Source organism: Kryptolebias marmoratus, linkage group LG5 (assembly GCF_001649575.2).
Source record: "Kryptolebias marmoratus isolate JLee-2015 linkage group LG5, ASM164957v2, whole genome shotgun sequence".
Taxonomy (NCBI): domain Eukaryota; kingdom Metazoa; phylum Chordata; class Actinopteri; order Cyprinodontiformes; family Rivulidae; genus Kryptolebias; species Kryptolebias marmoratus.
The window spans coordinates 6,044,721-6,057,399 of record NC_051434.1 but is presented as its reverse complement, the minus strand read 5'-3'; the positions used below and the strand labels follow the sequence as shown (position 1 = coordinate 6,057,399).

At 46.4% G+C, this 12,679-nt stretch overlaps 2 protein-coding genes across 2 annotated transcripts; both read right to left on the bottom strand.

Annotated features, from left to right (window-relative positions):
- Positions 1 to 458: 458 nt before the first annotated feature.
- Positions 459 to 7,095, bottom strand: LOC108238303 (sialidase-1-like). The gene is made up of 7 exons (XM_017420300.3): positions 6,866 to 7,095; positions 6,098 to 6,287; positions 4,493 to 4,755; positions 2,717 to 2,899; positions 1,567 to 1,786; positions 1,249 to 1,482; positions 459 to 1,175 (listed from the first exon to the last, which is right to left on the bottom strand). The coding sequence occupies exons 1-6, from the start codon at positions 6,938 to 6,940 to the stop codon at positions 1,262 to 1,264; spliced, it is 1,152 nt and encodes a 383-aa protein (XP_017275789.1). The 5' UTR covers positions 6,941 to 7,095; the 3' UTR covers positions 459 to 1,175; positions 1,249 to 1,261.
- A 648-nt stretch (positions 7,096 to 7,743) lies between these two features.
- Positions 7,744 to 12,081, bottom strand: LOC108238467 (sialidase-1-like). The gene is made up of 7 exons (XM_017420588.3): positions 11,845 to 12,081; positions 10,749 to 10,938; positions 10,020 to 10,282; positions 9,740 to 9,922; positions 9,009 to 9,228; positions 8,694 to 8,927; positions 7,744 to 8,610 (listed from the first exon to the last, which is right to left on the bottom strand). The coding sequence occupies exons 1-6, from the start codon at positions 11,917 to 11,919 to the stop codon at positions 8,707 to 8,709; spliced, it is 1,152 nt and encodes a 383-aa protein (XP_017276077.1). The 5' UTR covers positions 11,920 to 12,081; the 3' UTR covers positions 7,744 to 8,610; positions 8,694 to 8,706.
- Positions 12,082 to 12,679: the final 598 nt, after the last annotated feature.

The following is a 12,679-nucleotide window of genomic DNA, read 5'->3' as shown; positions in this document are numbered from 1 at the left end:
ATGTGGTTCGTTCAGCTCCAGTCTGGAGACTGACTGTGGAGTTAACGTTCTGAAGAGGACCGCCTGAATCTAAACCTTCAACTGAAGAATCAGCGCCTGTCGGACCGGCGTCCGGATGTTCAACTCCTCGCAGACTGGCTGACGTCACGGTAAAGTTTGGGGGTTCCTCTGTCTGTTGCCAACAGAATCACTCCAGACCGAAAAAAACAAACGTGTTTTCAAATCGGTCCTTGCTTCTTCTTCTGCTTCCATTTCCCCTGATAAACACTGACAGTAACCTCCTCAGCATCCTACAGCCACAGCTGGCCCCGCCTCCTTCTACGCCACCAACCAAGGAGGTGACTCCGCCCACAATCAGCCACAGAACCTCTAAAAACAAGTCATTAACGTTTGAAATCAGAGGAACGGACCACTGGAGGGTTTTAAGATGGTGTTTAACTAAAAGAAAAACATAAAAACTCTTTATGTTTATATTTTATTTTATTTCCCCTTTAAAAGACTCTTAAGGTAGTCTCACAATCAAAACCTTAAAAAACATAAACATGTCATTAGAAATCTACAAGATATAAAAGGTTAAAACTTTTTTTAAACCAAACAATTTTTATACCTGGGATAAGCGGTAAATAGAATGTTGTTAAAATAAAATCCTAAACCAAATGTTTTTATTAACGTGTTTTAAATTTGATAAAATCCTGAATCATGGGTTCTATGAGCATCTGTTCTTATTTTGTAGGCCCCTAACCTGGACCAGTACCCCTAACCGGAGCAGTAGTGTTGGGTCGGAAGTGATTCTCTCCTTAATTTCTCAAATGAAAAAGAAAAAAGAAAACCTATGTTCCCATTTTATTTCAAAGTTTGATCCTGGTTCTCAGCACCTTTATTTGTGGTCTCTTTATGTGCAGAACGTGTCCAAAACAGTCCTTTGATTTATTTTCCTCCGTATCAAAGTTAGGAAACTGTGCAACAGTTTGGGGAAATCTAAATTAAACACCGGGCTCAATCAGCTGCGGTGAACCTGCAGGAAAAGTGGAAGTAAAATCATACAGGTGGGAGGTTCACAGTGCTGAGTCTCGTCGTCCAGCATTTTAAAAAAAGTCGAGTCTCTTTTTCTTCCTGAGAACGCCGTGGGACTAAAATGTTCCTCCCGTTTTTCCTTTCCCTTTTAAGGTTTGAACCTGAAAAATAAACACAAGGTGAGGACTGAAGGAACAGTCTGGTTAAAACAGAACCACAGCTGTAAACTCCTACCTGATTCGCTCCTCTACCGTCCGCCGAACAGGTGGATCTTCACGAACGAGATGGTCTCCCAGTAGTTCTCACGGCCCTTTTCATAGATGGCATAAATGTACTTTTCGTCTTCCACGGAGCCGCTGTCCAACGACGTGATGCAGGAGTAACCACTGGGTCCCTCCCATATCTGAACAGCTTTGTTTTCCCAAGATAAGCCATTCGTTAGCGACCATTTTAAGGTCAGATTCACTCCTGAGGGGCGGGGCGAGGAGAAGCGTTAATCGTACCGCTCCTTTTTCACGAAGTTTAGAAAAAAAAAAAACGAACGGTTCTTACTGTGTTTGTCATTGGCAGGGTTGGTGAAGTAGAGCACGCCGTCTTTCTGCAGCGCTCCGGCCGCCACCGCCGGATCCACCAGTCTGTCGTCAAAGAACATCTCTTCGACGGGGAGCGTCAGGCCCCCGTCCAGGCTGCGCACCACGATGCGGCAGCGGCAGTGGTACATGTACTGGTTCCGCACGTTGATCATGATGCTGCCGTCAGGGAGCTCAACGGGCTGAAGGGACAGAGGATTTTAATGAAATACAGATATTTATTTACTTTATTTAGACGGAGCAGAAAAGAATAAACAAAGAAAAGAAAAAAGGACTATTGCAACTCTCATGTTTGTCCACTAGAGGGTGTAAGGACACATCTGCAGGCAGTGCGGCTTCATATTCTGTTTATTGTTGACCAGACTTTGCTGTGTTGGTTGACACCTGAGCAGAAATGTGTGGCGGTCTGGGACGGTGCTTCTGGACTGGCAGACCAGGGTTGGAGGTCTTCACCAGAGGGTGTTCTCCACCTGCAGCCTCCCTGGGAAGGTCTCTGCCGGCGGCGTTGGAGAGGGGAGTCCAACAGACCACCGGAGCAGCTCTTTAGCCTCGTTAGGAGATTGCTCAACCAGTCTTCATGTGTTTTATTGACTTTGAAGAAAGATGGTGTCCTTCATGGCGTTCTGGTTGGTACTTTGGTTCCAGGTCTCCTATTAAAGGCCAGTCAAGCCCAGAAGAACCTGAGGGACAGCTTGGTTTAAATAAGTCAGGCTTGTTTCCAGTGAGTCTTGGACTTTGTCACCACTTATGTCCTCTATGAACCTTTGGAGTTCCTCCTCCAGGCTGGAAATGAGCTGCTGGTCCGACAGGAAGAGCTCAAGGCGGACTGGGGCAGGATCTGGTTTGGTGAAGAGTGAGCTGAGCCAAAAGGTGAAGCTGTGGATTCTCCGACCCTCAGCAAAGACGCCGAGACAAGTTTCCTGTCCGGAGCAGCCGGATTGGGTGAGGAGCTCAGAAAGAAGCGAGTCGAGGTGGTCAGATGTTCTGGACATGTCCCACCAGTAGGGGGACCTTGGGACAGACCGGGGACTCGCTGGGATCAACCCCCCACCCACCTGGGCCGAGAGCTTGGGGCAGAAAACGGACGGCCGGAGAGCGACGTGGTGCCGTACCTGGCACTCGTCAGGGTTGAAGTCCTGCGCTCTCTTTGGCTGGTTGTAAGGGATGCTCTTCAGCGCCGCCCCGTTGTACCAGCTCTGCCCATGGTCGTCGCTCAGGATGCAGAAAACGCCGTCCCCCTCGATGGTCCCGTGGCCGCAAACCACCAGCCTGCCCTTCGCCGGCGGGAGGCGTTTCTGCAGAGAAAACCACAAATAGTCAATAATCTCATGGATAACTTCAGCTGTGATCATCAAAATAAACCCACATGACTGAACGACACGATAAAAAAAGGTCAAATAAAAGATAAATTCCTGTTTCCTATTTTTAAGACATAATGCTTTCACCTTTCTGTGTTTACGTCTTCTTTTGTATTTCTTTCATATTTTAAACACGACTCAAATCAGCTCCTCCAACTTTATTCGATGTTTCCTGATTTAATGACTCGTCAGATCGTGTCGATGTGATCTTTTTGGACGTCCTGTGGTTGGTGTCATGCTGGTTTAGTTTCAGTTCGCCGCTGCTGTTCCTCTTTGCGGAGACAAGCTTGGCTGAAGTTAAACTGCTTTTCTTTGCACATTCGTGAACAAATACCTCGTTAAAAAGCCGCGGCCGCCGCGAGGTTGTAGCTGAGATAAAAACCAACCTCCGGGACGACTGAAGCGAATAAATGTGGACCCTGAATGCATCGTGTTTTAGTCCGGGTACGTCGCAGGTGAGCGGCTCGGATTGATTTTATGTCAAAACGAAAAAACAAAAACAGTTCCTGCCGAATCTGTGAGAGGAGAAACAAAAACGGAGCGTGTAACAAAACTTTGCACACTTTGTGGCCTTTAATGCACCCACACACCGAACTTCTGCACAAAATCCAGTCATACAGCAGGAAAAAACCCAAACCGACAGATAATTTCCTAAAGAGGAGAGCTAAGGAGCTAAAAGTCTCTAAATAGCTGAAATTGGTCAAAGCGTTGAGCCCTGACGTGCATGGAAGCAGCTTTTTAACCTAAAAACAAACAAAAGAAGAAGGCAAAGTCCAGATTTCAAATCCTGCTTTAAGGTTAACGGCTCACCTTTAAATCAATGAAAAGGGGTAAAACATCTCTCTAACTGGTCCTCATTTAGAGACTCCTCATAAAGACATAAAAACACCTGGAGTCAGGTGAATTTAAAATAAGCTTCTGGTTTAAACTGACCTGAGTGACCTGAGCTTCTGTCTTTTTGTTGGAAACTTTGATTTTTTTCCCACCACTCCAGCACCGTTTTACCTGCGGGGTTCCACAGGGTTCTAATCTCGGACCCCTTTAGTTTTCACTGTACCTGCTCCCTTTCAGGTCTTTCTTTTCATTGTTATGCGGATGATTTTAACTTCCTTTAAAACCTATCGATAGCTCTAGCTCCATCCACCCTTTGTTAACAAGAAAACTGAAATGATTGCGTTCGGCTGCTGGTTCGGCTGCTGGCTGTCTTGGGCAGTCCGTTACGAATCCGAGGATAACTCTTGACTCTGAGTTTAAGTTAACTAAGCAGATTAACGAGTTCTTTTCAGCTGAGGCAGGTCTCCCTTCCTCGTCTCCAGCTCGTCCAGCTCGACTTTTAACAGGAACTCGTAGCTCTGAAGACATCTCGCTGATCTTATCGTCACATCACTGTCTTCCTGTGACGCAGAATAGATTTTAAAGTCCTCCTGCTGACTTAGAAACGCCTAAACGGCCTCCAGCCCTCATGTCGCTCCGGTTTACTTCAACCTTCTGTTCCTGGTTGTTCCAGAAACACATTAGTTACTTTCCCACCTGGATGCCAAAGCCCGGCCCGGGAGCAAAGGCCTTCACGCCGAGCTGGACCGACAGGTTCCTGGGACGGCTCCAGCTGAGGCCGTCGTCCAGGCTCTCCACCATCATGGTGCTGGCCGGGCTGCAGTGGTAACGGTGGAAGCAGATGGAGTAGATGAGGATGACGGCGCCCGTCTCCTCGTCCGCCACCACCGAGCCCAGGTTCAGGCCGTTGGGGTGGGATGCGTCATCCACGACGAAGGCGGTCGGGGACCAGGTGGTTCCTGGAGGGACGACAGAAGAGAAACCTTTAAAGCCTGGTCTCAGGATGTTCCTTTTGAAATGATTTTATGGATCAGTGCCTTTTTTTTGTTTTTTTTCCACATCTTTTTGAAGATTTAAATGAACCAAACTCAGCTGCTGTTTCGTTATCCGTGTGGAAACACATCAAACATCACCTGAGAAGCATTAATACCACTGAAGGACTGAAAAAAGGTTGGAGACGACAGAGAGGCGACAGCGGCTCGAACAACGACCGAGCTCTGCAGGAAACCACCTCTGAGCGCACAACACGTCCGACCTCGGAGCAGACGGACCACAGTGGCCGAAGATCCCACCAGCTGCTCCTCCTGTCAGCTGAAAGCAGGAACCCGAGGCTGCCCGACGGGTCCGGATCCACGGTCACCAGATCCCAGTCGGGTCAGAACCTTTGAGATGTTGGTGGAACCAGGAGGTGCAGCCGACGAATCTGCAGCGACCGTTTCCGCTTCAGAAACCTAAAACCTGTCAGGAATGTTTCCAACAAACTTCCTGAGGATTTAAAGCAGCTCTGAAGGGAAAAGTGGGTCGAACCAAGACCAGCGGGGTGAGCCTGATGAAGTGGCCAGTTAGCATAGATGCTAATCATTAAAAACTAACATGAAAATTTATATTTGGGGGCTTTGATCGAAATCTGGCTCGTTTGCCTGGAAAGTCCGGTTCGTTTGGGGGAGGTGTGAACGCACAATCCAACTCTGACTAAAAACCTCGGTCTCGATTCGGTTGAAGTAAACTCTGGCGCCGTTTGAACGCAAGCGGACCGGAGACCAAAGGCCTACAGCACAGGGCCTTCTGGGTAAATAACAAACCACTACCACCAACAGGAGAAGTGGTACCACAGACAAAACAAAAATCCCAAAACTGCTAAAATCTGACGCTGCTCCATTGTTGTTTCCTTTCCCAGAAGAAGGAAGTTGCGCTCAGTGTCTTTTTCTGAGGATTTCGTGTCGTTTCCTTCAGTAGTTCTCGGTGCGGTGCCACCACAGGCGAGGGGGGGAAGAGGTCGCGACTCGATTGACTCGGTGAAGCGTGAACGCGACCCGCAGCAGCTGAAAATGGAACAAATGTTGACATTTTGGTCCCCAATCGAACCGGGGTCCACCGGACTGTCAGGTGTGAGACAAAGCAAAACAAAGAGCTTACAACACATTAATATATTTAAAATATCCCCCATGTTGAGGACGAAATGCCTTCAAATAAACCAAACTGAGTTTTAATGAAGACCCCTCACTTATGTGAGACAAATACTGTCTTTAAAGACGTTTAGGACGATATCTCCCGTGTATGAAAAGCTTTGGGGTCTCCTGCCTTTGTCCGTGGAGCGTCTGACCGCGATGAACTTCGCCCCGATGTCGCTGGACGACAGCTTCCTGGCCTCGCTGAACGCCAGCAGGCTCCCCGTGGGGGTGAAGGTGATCAGGGGGATCCTGAAGGTGTTGACCTCGCCCTGGACGCCGCTCACCCACAGCAGCTGCTCGTCGTACACCAGAGGGTTGATCTGAGCAACACAGAGGACAGACAACAGGGAGTCGGGGTTAGGAGGAGGAGGAGGAGGAGGAGGCCCGAGAGCCAAACCGGTCCGGACAGGTGTGGCGTGCGTGCAATCAGAACATCACGAGACAGACACACGCTGGATATCTGTGAGCTCGACCAGTCTGGTTCGTTTGGAGTCTTTAATTTGGAAAAACCGAACAGAAACAAAACCAAACTTAGAGACTAAATCGAGCTCATAGGTCGGCTTGCCAAGCTTTCAGTCCTCCCAGGTGGCGTCAAATGGTGGCGCCTTCATGTGATGTTCAACACCTGCCACCTGAACGCTGGCCCACACCATGACCAGGCCGCTGCTGTGCTTAATAACCACCTCTTTTCACATGCATGTTGTCAGTAATATTACTGTTTAACAGAGCAGAGCCTCCTGATTGGTTCCTTTTAGTATAACAACTAAGCAGAGATTTAAAGTTAAAGCTTTTCTCCAGACATTAAACCTTGAATTAAATCCTGATTAAGTCCTGAAACCTAAACCTCCTGCTCTGTGTTATAAGGTGCTAATGATCAGGTGATAACAGTTTTGTCTACCTGTGCCGGGTTGAAGACACAAACACACGGAGACAGCAGCAGAAACACAGAAAATATCCCACTTCCGGTTTCCATCTTGTCAATTTAGGTCCGAGTTCTTCTTCGCTCCGAAAAACAATTATTTTATTTTATTTTTTTTACAAAATAAAACATTCCCAAAACATTCCAGAGAAGCACGAGACGACACCTTCACGACAGCTGCGCTCATTTTAAAGCGGTTTCTCCGGTAAATCACGTGACGGTGCGGTCACGTGATTTGCAGTTATTTACCAAAATAAAAGCTTCGGCTCAGACGTCTTTTTCACACAAACTAAACTCAGTTTGTTTGTTTATTCACTTATTTTCTCACTTAATATAATTTATTTTTACAATGTTTGACCTCAGTTATTGTCCTCTTTGTTGTAATTACTGATTTATTACTTTTAATTTGGATTTATTGGATTTTATGTACATAAAAATATTTAAAAAAAATAACTACAACATGAGCTTAATTTCATAAGATGTTTTTAAACATCACTGCCTGTATGTCATAATGTCCTGAAACACAAATATTTGGTGGTAATGATTCTTCTCTGTGTTAATATGTCTGAATGAGAGTTTATATAAATTCAGTTTTTTCCTCTTAATGAAGCTGTTTGGGTTTATTTTTATCACAAGACGCATGAAGTGTTTTGTGTTATCAGTGTAAATAATATATAAACCCAAATACCATGATATATAGTTTTGATACATGAGCAAATATTTATATTTCATGAATGGCTTTATGTGTACAAATACTATCCAGTACATACAGTAAACGTATCTGTCTTTCTACGCACAGTGGAGAAGAATATCCTACAAACAGCACTCTGTCCAGAACAAAAAATGCTTCAAACAAATTAAATTTAAAGAAAATAACTTTATTGGATACAAATTAGGATTCATTAGTTCTGTAGTGGTCTGGGAAGAACATGAAATCAAGTAAGAGTGTTTCTAAAACAACGGGCGACAAAAAATGATGTGATGGTTGCAAATCTGTCTTTTCTGCATTCAGAAAAGGAGGAAAATGAACCTAAAATAGCCGACTAAAGGTAGGTGTCACACAGATCCTTTAATAAACACATCAAACTAGAGGAAGGCAAGCAGGAAGGAGGCGGGGAACGATTCCAGCAGCGTGCCCTGAGGTTTGACTCAATTCATTTTATACCCTGAGAAAGTGACAGACGCTGGAAATACTCGATGCTGAGATCTTGTGATCCTGAGATCGAGTCGGGAGGAGCGTCCGGCGGGAAACGCTCGGTGAATCTTCTGCACGGGGAGCGAGCAGCCGAAAGGAAGGAAGGGGAAAAACAGAAACACAAACATTCAAAGACAAAAAAAGAGAAAATTAAGAAGATTGGAGGACCAGAGTTTAAAACTGGGCAGAGATTTCGATCAAACTGAGATCTGATTCAGATCAGATTATCGTCTGCATACAGAGTGACTCGGAGCTCCGTCTCTCGTAACGCACAGCCAATTATTAAAACGTGCAGCTTTTTATTTGAGTTTTTATGCTTCTCTGACTCATTTGGCAGAACAGAAAAAAAATCTGGATTTATCAGCCGAGAAACAATCTGAAGAGAAGAAGGAAGGAGATGTGCTGATTGAAGACGAGACCGCTGGACGTTCAGAGAGTCCGCTTCCAGAATGAATCGAGGTAAAAACGTCTCGTCTTTCTTTCTTAAGGAAGCCGACGGACGGAAAGTTTCCCTTTTGAAGGTCTGGACCTGAAAGACAAACACGGATTGGGAATCAGGGAGAGTTCATTTAAACCTCAGATCCATTCGTCCCGGCGGCGCCATGAACCTACCTGATCTGTTCCCCTACCGCCCGCCGAACAGGTGGATCTTGACGAAGGAGATGGTCTCCCAGTAGTCCTTGTGGCCCTTTTCGTAGATGGCGTAGATGTACTTCTCGTCTTCTACAGAACCGCTGTTGAAGGACGTGATGCAGGAGTACGCGCTCGGTCCTTCCCAGATCTGGACGGCCTGGTTCTCCCAAGACTTTCCGTTGGTGAACGACCACCGGAGCGTCAGGTTCACTCCTGGGGGGGCGAGACGGAGTCAGACGCGTTCTTAGGAAGAGCGCAACAAGGCGGAGAGGACGAGCGTGAAACGGTTCTCACTGTGCTGGTAGTTGGACGGGTTGGAGAAGTAGAGCACCCCGTCCTTCTGCAGAGCGCCGGCCGCCACCACCGGATCCACCAGGTTGGTGTCGAAGTACAGCTCCTCGACGGGGAGCGTCAGGCCTCCGTCCAGGCTGCGCACCACGATGCGGCAGCGGCAGTGGTACGTGTTCTGGTTCCGAACGTTGATCATGATGCTGCCGTCAGGGAGCTCGACGGGCTGAAGGGACAGAGGAGGACAGGGTCAGGACAGACAAGGACTGGAGGAGGACAGGGTCAGGACAGACAAGGACTGGAGGAGGACAGGGTCAGGACAGACAGGGTCAGAGGGAACGATGGATTTAAGGCTAAAGAAAGTCGAAAACTTGCTGAAAGCTAAAAAGAGCAGCATGCTAGCTTAAATACCAAAAGACTGGAGAACACCTGAGCGGAGAAGAGTAAAACCTCAAAGTAGCAAATGGATGGCTAAAAGCTAAATAGTAACAAAATGCTAGCTAACTGCTAAAAGTAGCAAAAAATGCTAGCTAAAAGGTCAAAGTAGGAAAAGGCTAGCAAACAGCTAAAAGTAACAGAACAATAACTAAAAACAAAAAATTAGCAGAAGAATTGCTTCAAAGTTAGCTAAAGGCTAAAACTAGCAAAATGCTAGCTGACAGCTAAAAATAACAATAGTTGAGCAAAAATAATTAGAAGCCAAATAATGTGGTGTGAATGCTGACTCGACGCCGTACCTGGCACTCGTCGGGGTTGAAGTCCAGCGCTTTCTTCGGCTGGTTGTAAGGAATGCTCTTCAGCGCCGCCCCGTTGTACCAGCTCTGCCCGTGGTCGTCGCTCAGGATGCAGAAAACGCCGTCGCCCTCGATGGTCCCATGGCCGCAAACCACCAGCCTGCCCTTCGCCGGCGGGAGGCGTTTCTACGGAGATGAAAACCGTCTGAATTATCTGACAGCGTGTAACGTTCAGCTCCGCCTGAGCTCCACCTGAGATCCGGATCCTTCCCCCCCGCCCCACCTGGATGCCGAAGCCCGGCCCGCCCATGAAGGCCTTCACGCCAAGCTGGACCGACAGGTTCCTGGGATGACTCCAGCTGAGGCCGTCGTCCAGGCTCTCCACCATCATGGTGCTGGGCGGACTGCAGTAGTAAAGGTGGAAGCAGATGGAGTAGATGAGGATGATGGAGCCCGTCTCCTCGTCCGCCACCACCGAGCCCAGGTTCAGGCCGTCGGCGCGGTACTCGTCGTCCACGATGAAGGACGTCGGAGACCAGGTGCTCCCTGGAGACACGGCAGAGAAATGAGTTAAGACCGGACAGCGTCAGTGTCTGTCCCTGAATCCCTGAGCTTCATCATGACGCCAGACATTATACGAAGGGATTTCCCAGAACTACAGCAGAGCAAAAGGCTCGATTTCGAAGGAACTAAGACAAAGGATTATTTCTGAAGTCACACCTGTTAGAAAACTTTGATTTAAAGGGAGATTAGGAAGATTATTTGGTATTTTAGGGGTCACTAGTTGGTGTCTTTTTGGACTCAGTTACAGCAAAAATCGAAACTTTCATTGTTCCGTTGCCTGTTGGGGCTCATTTAGCTCACAGAAACCAAGGGGTAGAAAAGAGCGAACAGAGTGGCAGGTGTAAAGATGACCAAACCAGAACCAGGTGTGAGATTTTAAGGACGCTCAGAAACAAGTCAGGGAGTCGAGACCCCGTCGGAGTTTCTGTCGGCCTTTGGGGTCTCCTGCCTTTGTCTGTGGAGCGTCTGACCGCGATGAACTTCGCCCCGACGTCGTTGGACGACAGCTTCCTGGCCTCGCAGAACGCCAGCAGGCTGCCCCTGGGGGTGAAGGTGATCAGGGGGATCCTGAAGGTGTTGACCTCGCCCTGGACGCCGCTCACCCACAGCAGCTGCTCGTCGTACACCAGAGGGTTGATCTGAGCAACACAGAGGACAGACAACAGGGAGTCGGGGATAGGAGGAAGAGCCGCTTCTTTTCAAATGTTTAAACAAAACCAGCCTGCGCAGGTGTGGTATGTGCACAATCGGAACATCACGAGGAAGTCTGGTGAGTAAGGAGGAGCTTCATGCTGACTGAAGCCTTTCAGTCATTTCATGGCTGAAACAAAAACACCACCGGTGCTGAGATTTTTAAAATTGAATGAATAAAACAGACGGCACAGAGGAAAACCTTTCCATTCCCTGTCAGAATGAGCCCAGACCACTTCGGTAACGTAGAAATTTAAGCTCTGGAGAGGCTGAATCAGCACAGGGGCGGAATCAGGGCTTCTCCTGCACCAGCAGTGAGTTTGGGGCCATTTTAATCCTGAAAACCTCAATCAGACATCTCCCACGTGGTGCATTGGATCTAATTCCCCTTTATGTGTTCACAATTTTTACCAATTTTAACAAACCCTGCAACACGTCTGCTGGAAACAGGGGCCCAGACCATGACAGAACCTCTGCCGTGTTTTGTAATTGATTCAGTTTCCTTTCTGGTTTTTATCTTTCATTTCTTACTAATATTCACTCTAATTATTTTTTTCCCCCTTGTTTCCCCTTTTAAATGAACGGCCACAGTTCTGCTGAGACCTGTTTCAAATTATCCAAAAAGGTTTGGTTACTTTAAACCCCCCTAATAATAAAACAAAACATAAAAATAAAAGAGTGACAGGCAGCTGAAGACTTTTGCACAGCTCTGTAGATGACATTTACTAAACTTCCTGCCACAAAACTAAAATGTTGCATTCACATGACTAACTTCGTGGCTTCCACCTGTCCTGCTGCGGGTGAATGAGGGTGTTATAAGGTGGTAATGATCAGATAATAGCTGTTTTGTGTACCTGTGTCGGGTTGAAGGCGCAAACACACGGAGACAGCAGCAGAAACACAGAAAATATCCCACTTCCGGTTTCCATCTTGAAAATTCAGCTCCGGAAAACAATATTTTAATTAAAAAACAACAACAATATGAGCGGAGAGTCGAAACACTCTGAGGAAAACAGAAAACTAACTAATGTCTCATAAAGAGAAACTATCTAAACAGTCATATGACCAAAGCGGGCGGTCACGTGATTTCCGCCTGCCACCAAAATAAAAGCGGAAGTGTTTTTTAAATTCCTATTTTTAGTACTTAAACTGGGTCTTTTTAAATTAATTTATTACTGTTTATTAATTTAGCTTATATTAAGAATGAAAAACTCATATGAATTTTAAATAGCCCGAAAACATCCAAAAATAAAGGCTAAAAGTAGGAAAAAAGCTAGCTAGAAGCTAATGTATTTGTCAGTATAGTTTATTTTATTAAACAGTGCAGCATAAATCTGTGAAACAACTATGTTTAATGTTTGCAAAATGTGCTAATAATTATAATTCATTTATTCACTAAAATATACTGATTCGGTACAACAGGCTGTGCTGAATATTTCTCACCACAGTGAGGCAGAATATCCTGAGAACACACTCAGTAACACCTGCTCCAGTGCACATGATTAACATCCTTTCTCTTTGTTTTACAGCGAGATAAAATGTTAAAAATATAATTTATAAATACATGTTCATACACCAGTAACAACGAGGAAAATTAATTTACTGGAGCTGCTTTTAGGCGACGGTTTCATTCTGTTATATGTCCTCCTCAGTGACAGGAAAGATGTATGAGCATCTCTGCTCAGTTTT

Bases quoted from the DNA above. Each gene is read 5' to 3' on its own strand.
- LOC108238303 (XM_017420300.3), bottom strand. From the start codon at position 6,940: ATGGAAACCGGAAGTGGGATATTTTCTGTGTTTCTGCTGCTGTCTCCG. The intron at 4,756-6,097 runs GCAGGAGACCCC...TCGTCCCTCCAG, and splicing joins CAGACGCTCCACGGACAAAG to GAACCACCTGGTCCCCGACC. The intron at 1,483-1,566 runs GTAAGAACCGTT...CCCGCCCCTCAG, and splicing joins CCCTGCCAATGACAAACACA to GAGTGAATCTGACCTTAAAA.
- LOC108238467 (XM_017420588.3), bottom strand. From the start codon at position 11,919: ATGGAAACCGGAAGTGGGATATTTTCTGTGTTTCTGCTGCTGTCTCCG. The intron at 9,923-10,019 runs GTGGGGCGGGGG...TCATCTCCGTAG, and splicing joins GGCCGGGCTTCGGCATCCAG to AAACGCCTCCCGCCGGCGAA. The intron at 8,928-9,008 runs GTGAGAACCGTT...TCGCCCCCCCAG, and splicing joins CCCGTCCAACTACCAGCACA to GAGTGAACCTGACGCTCCGG.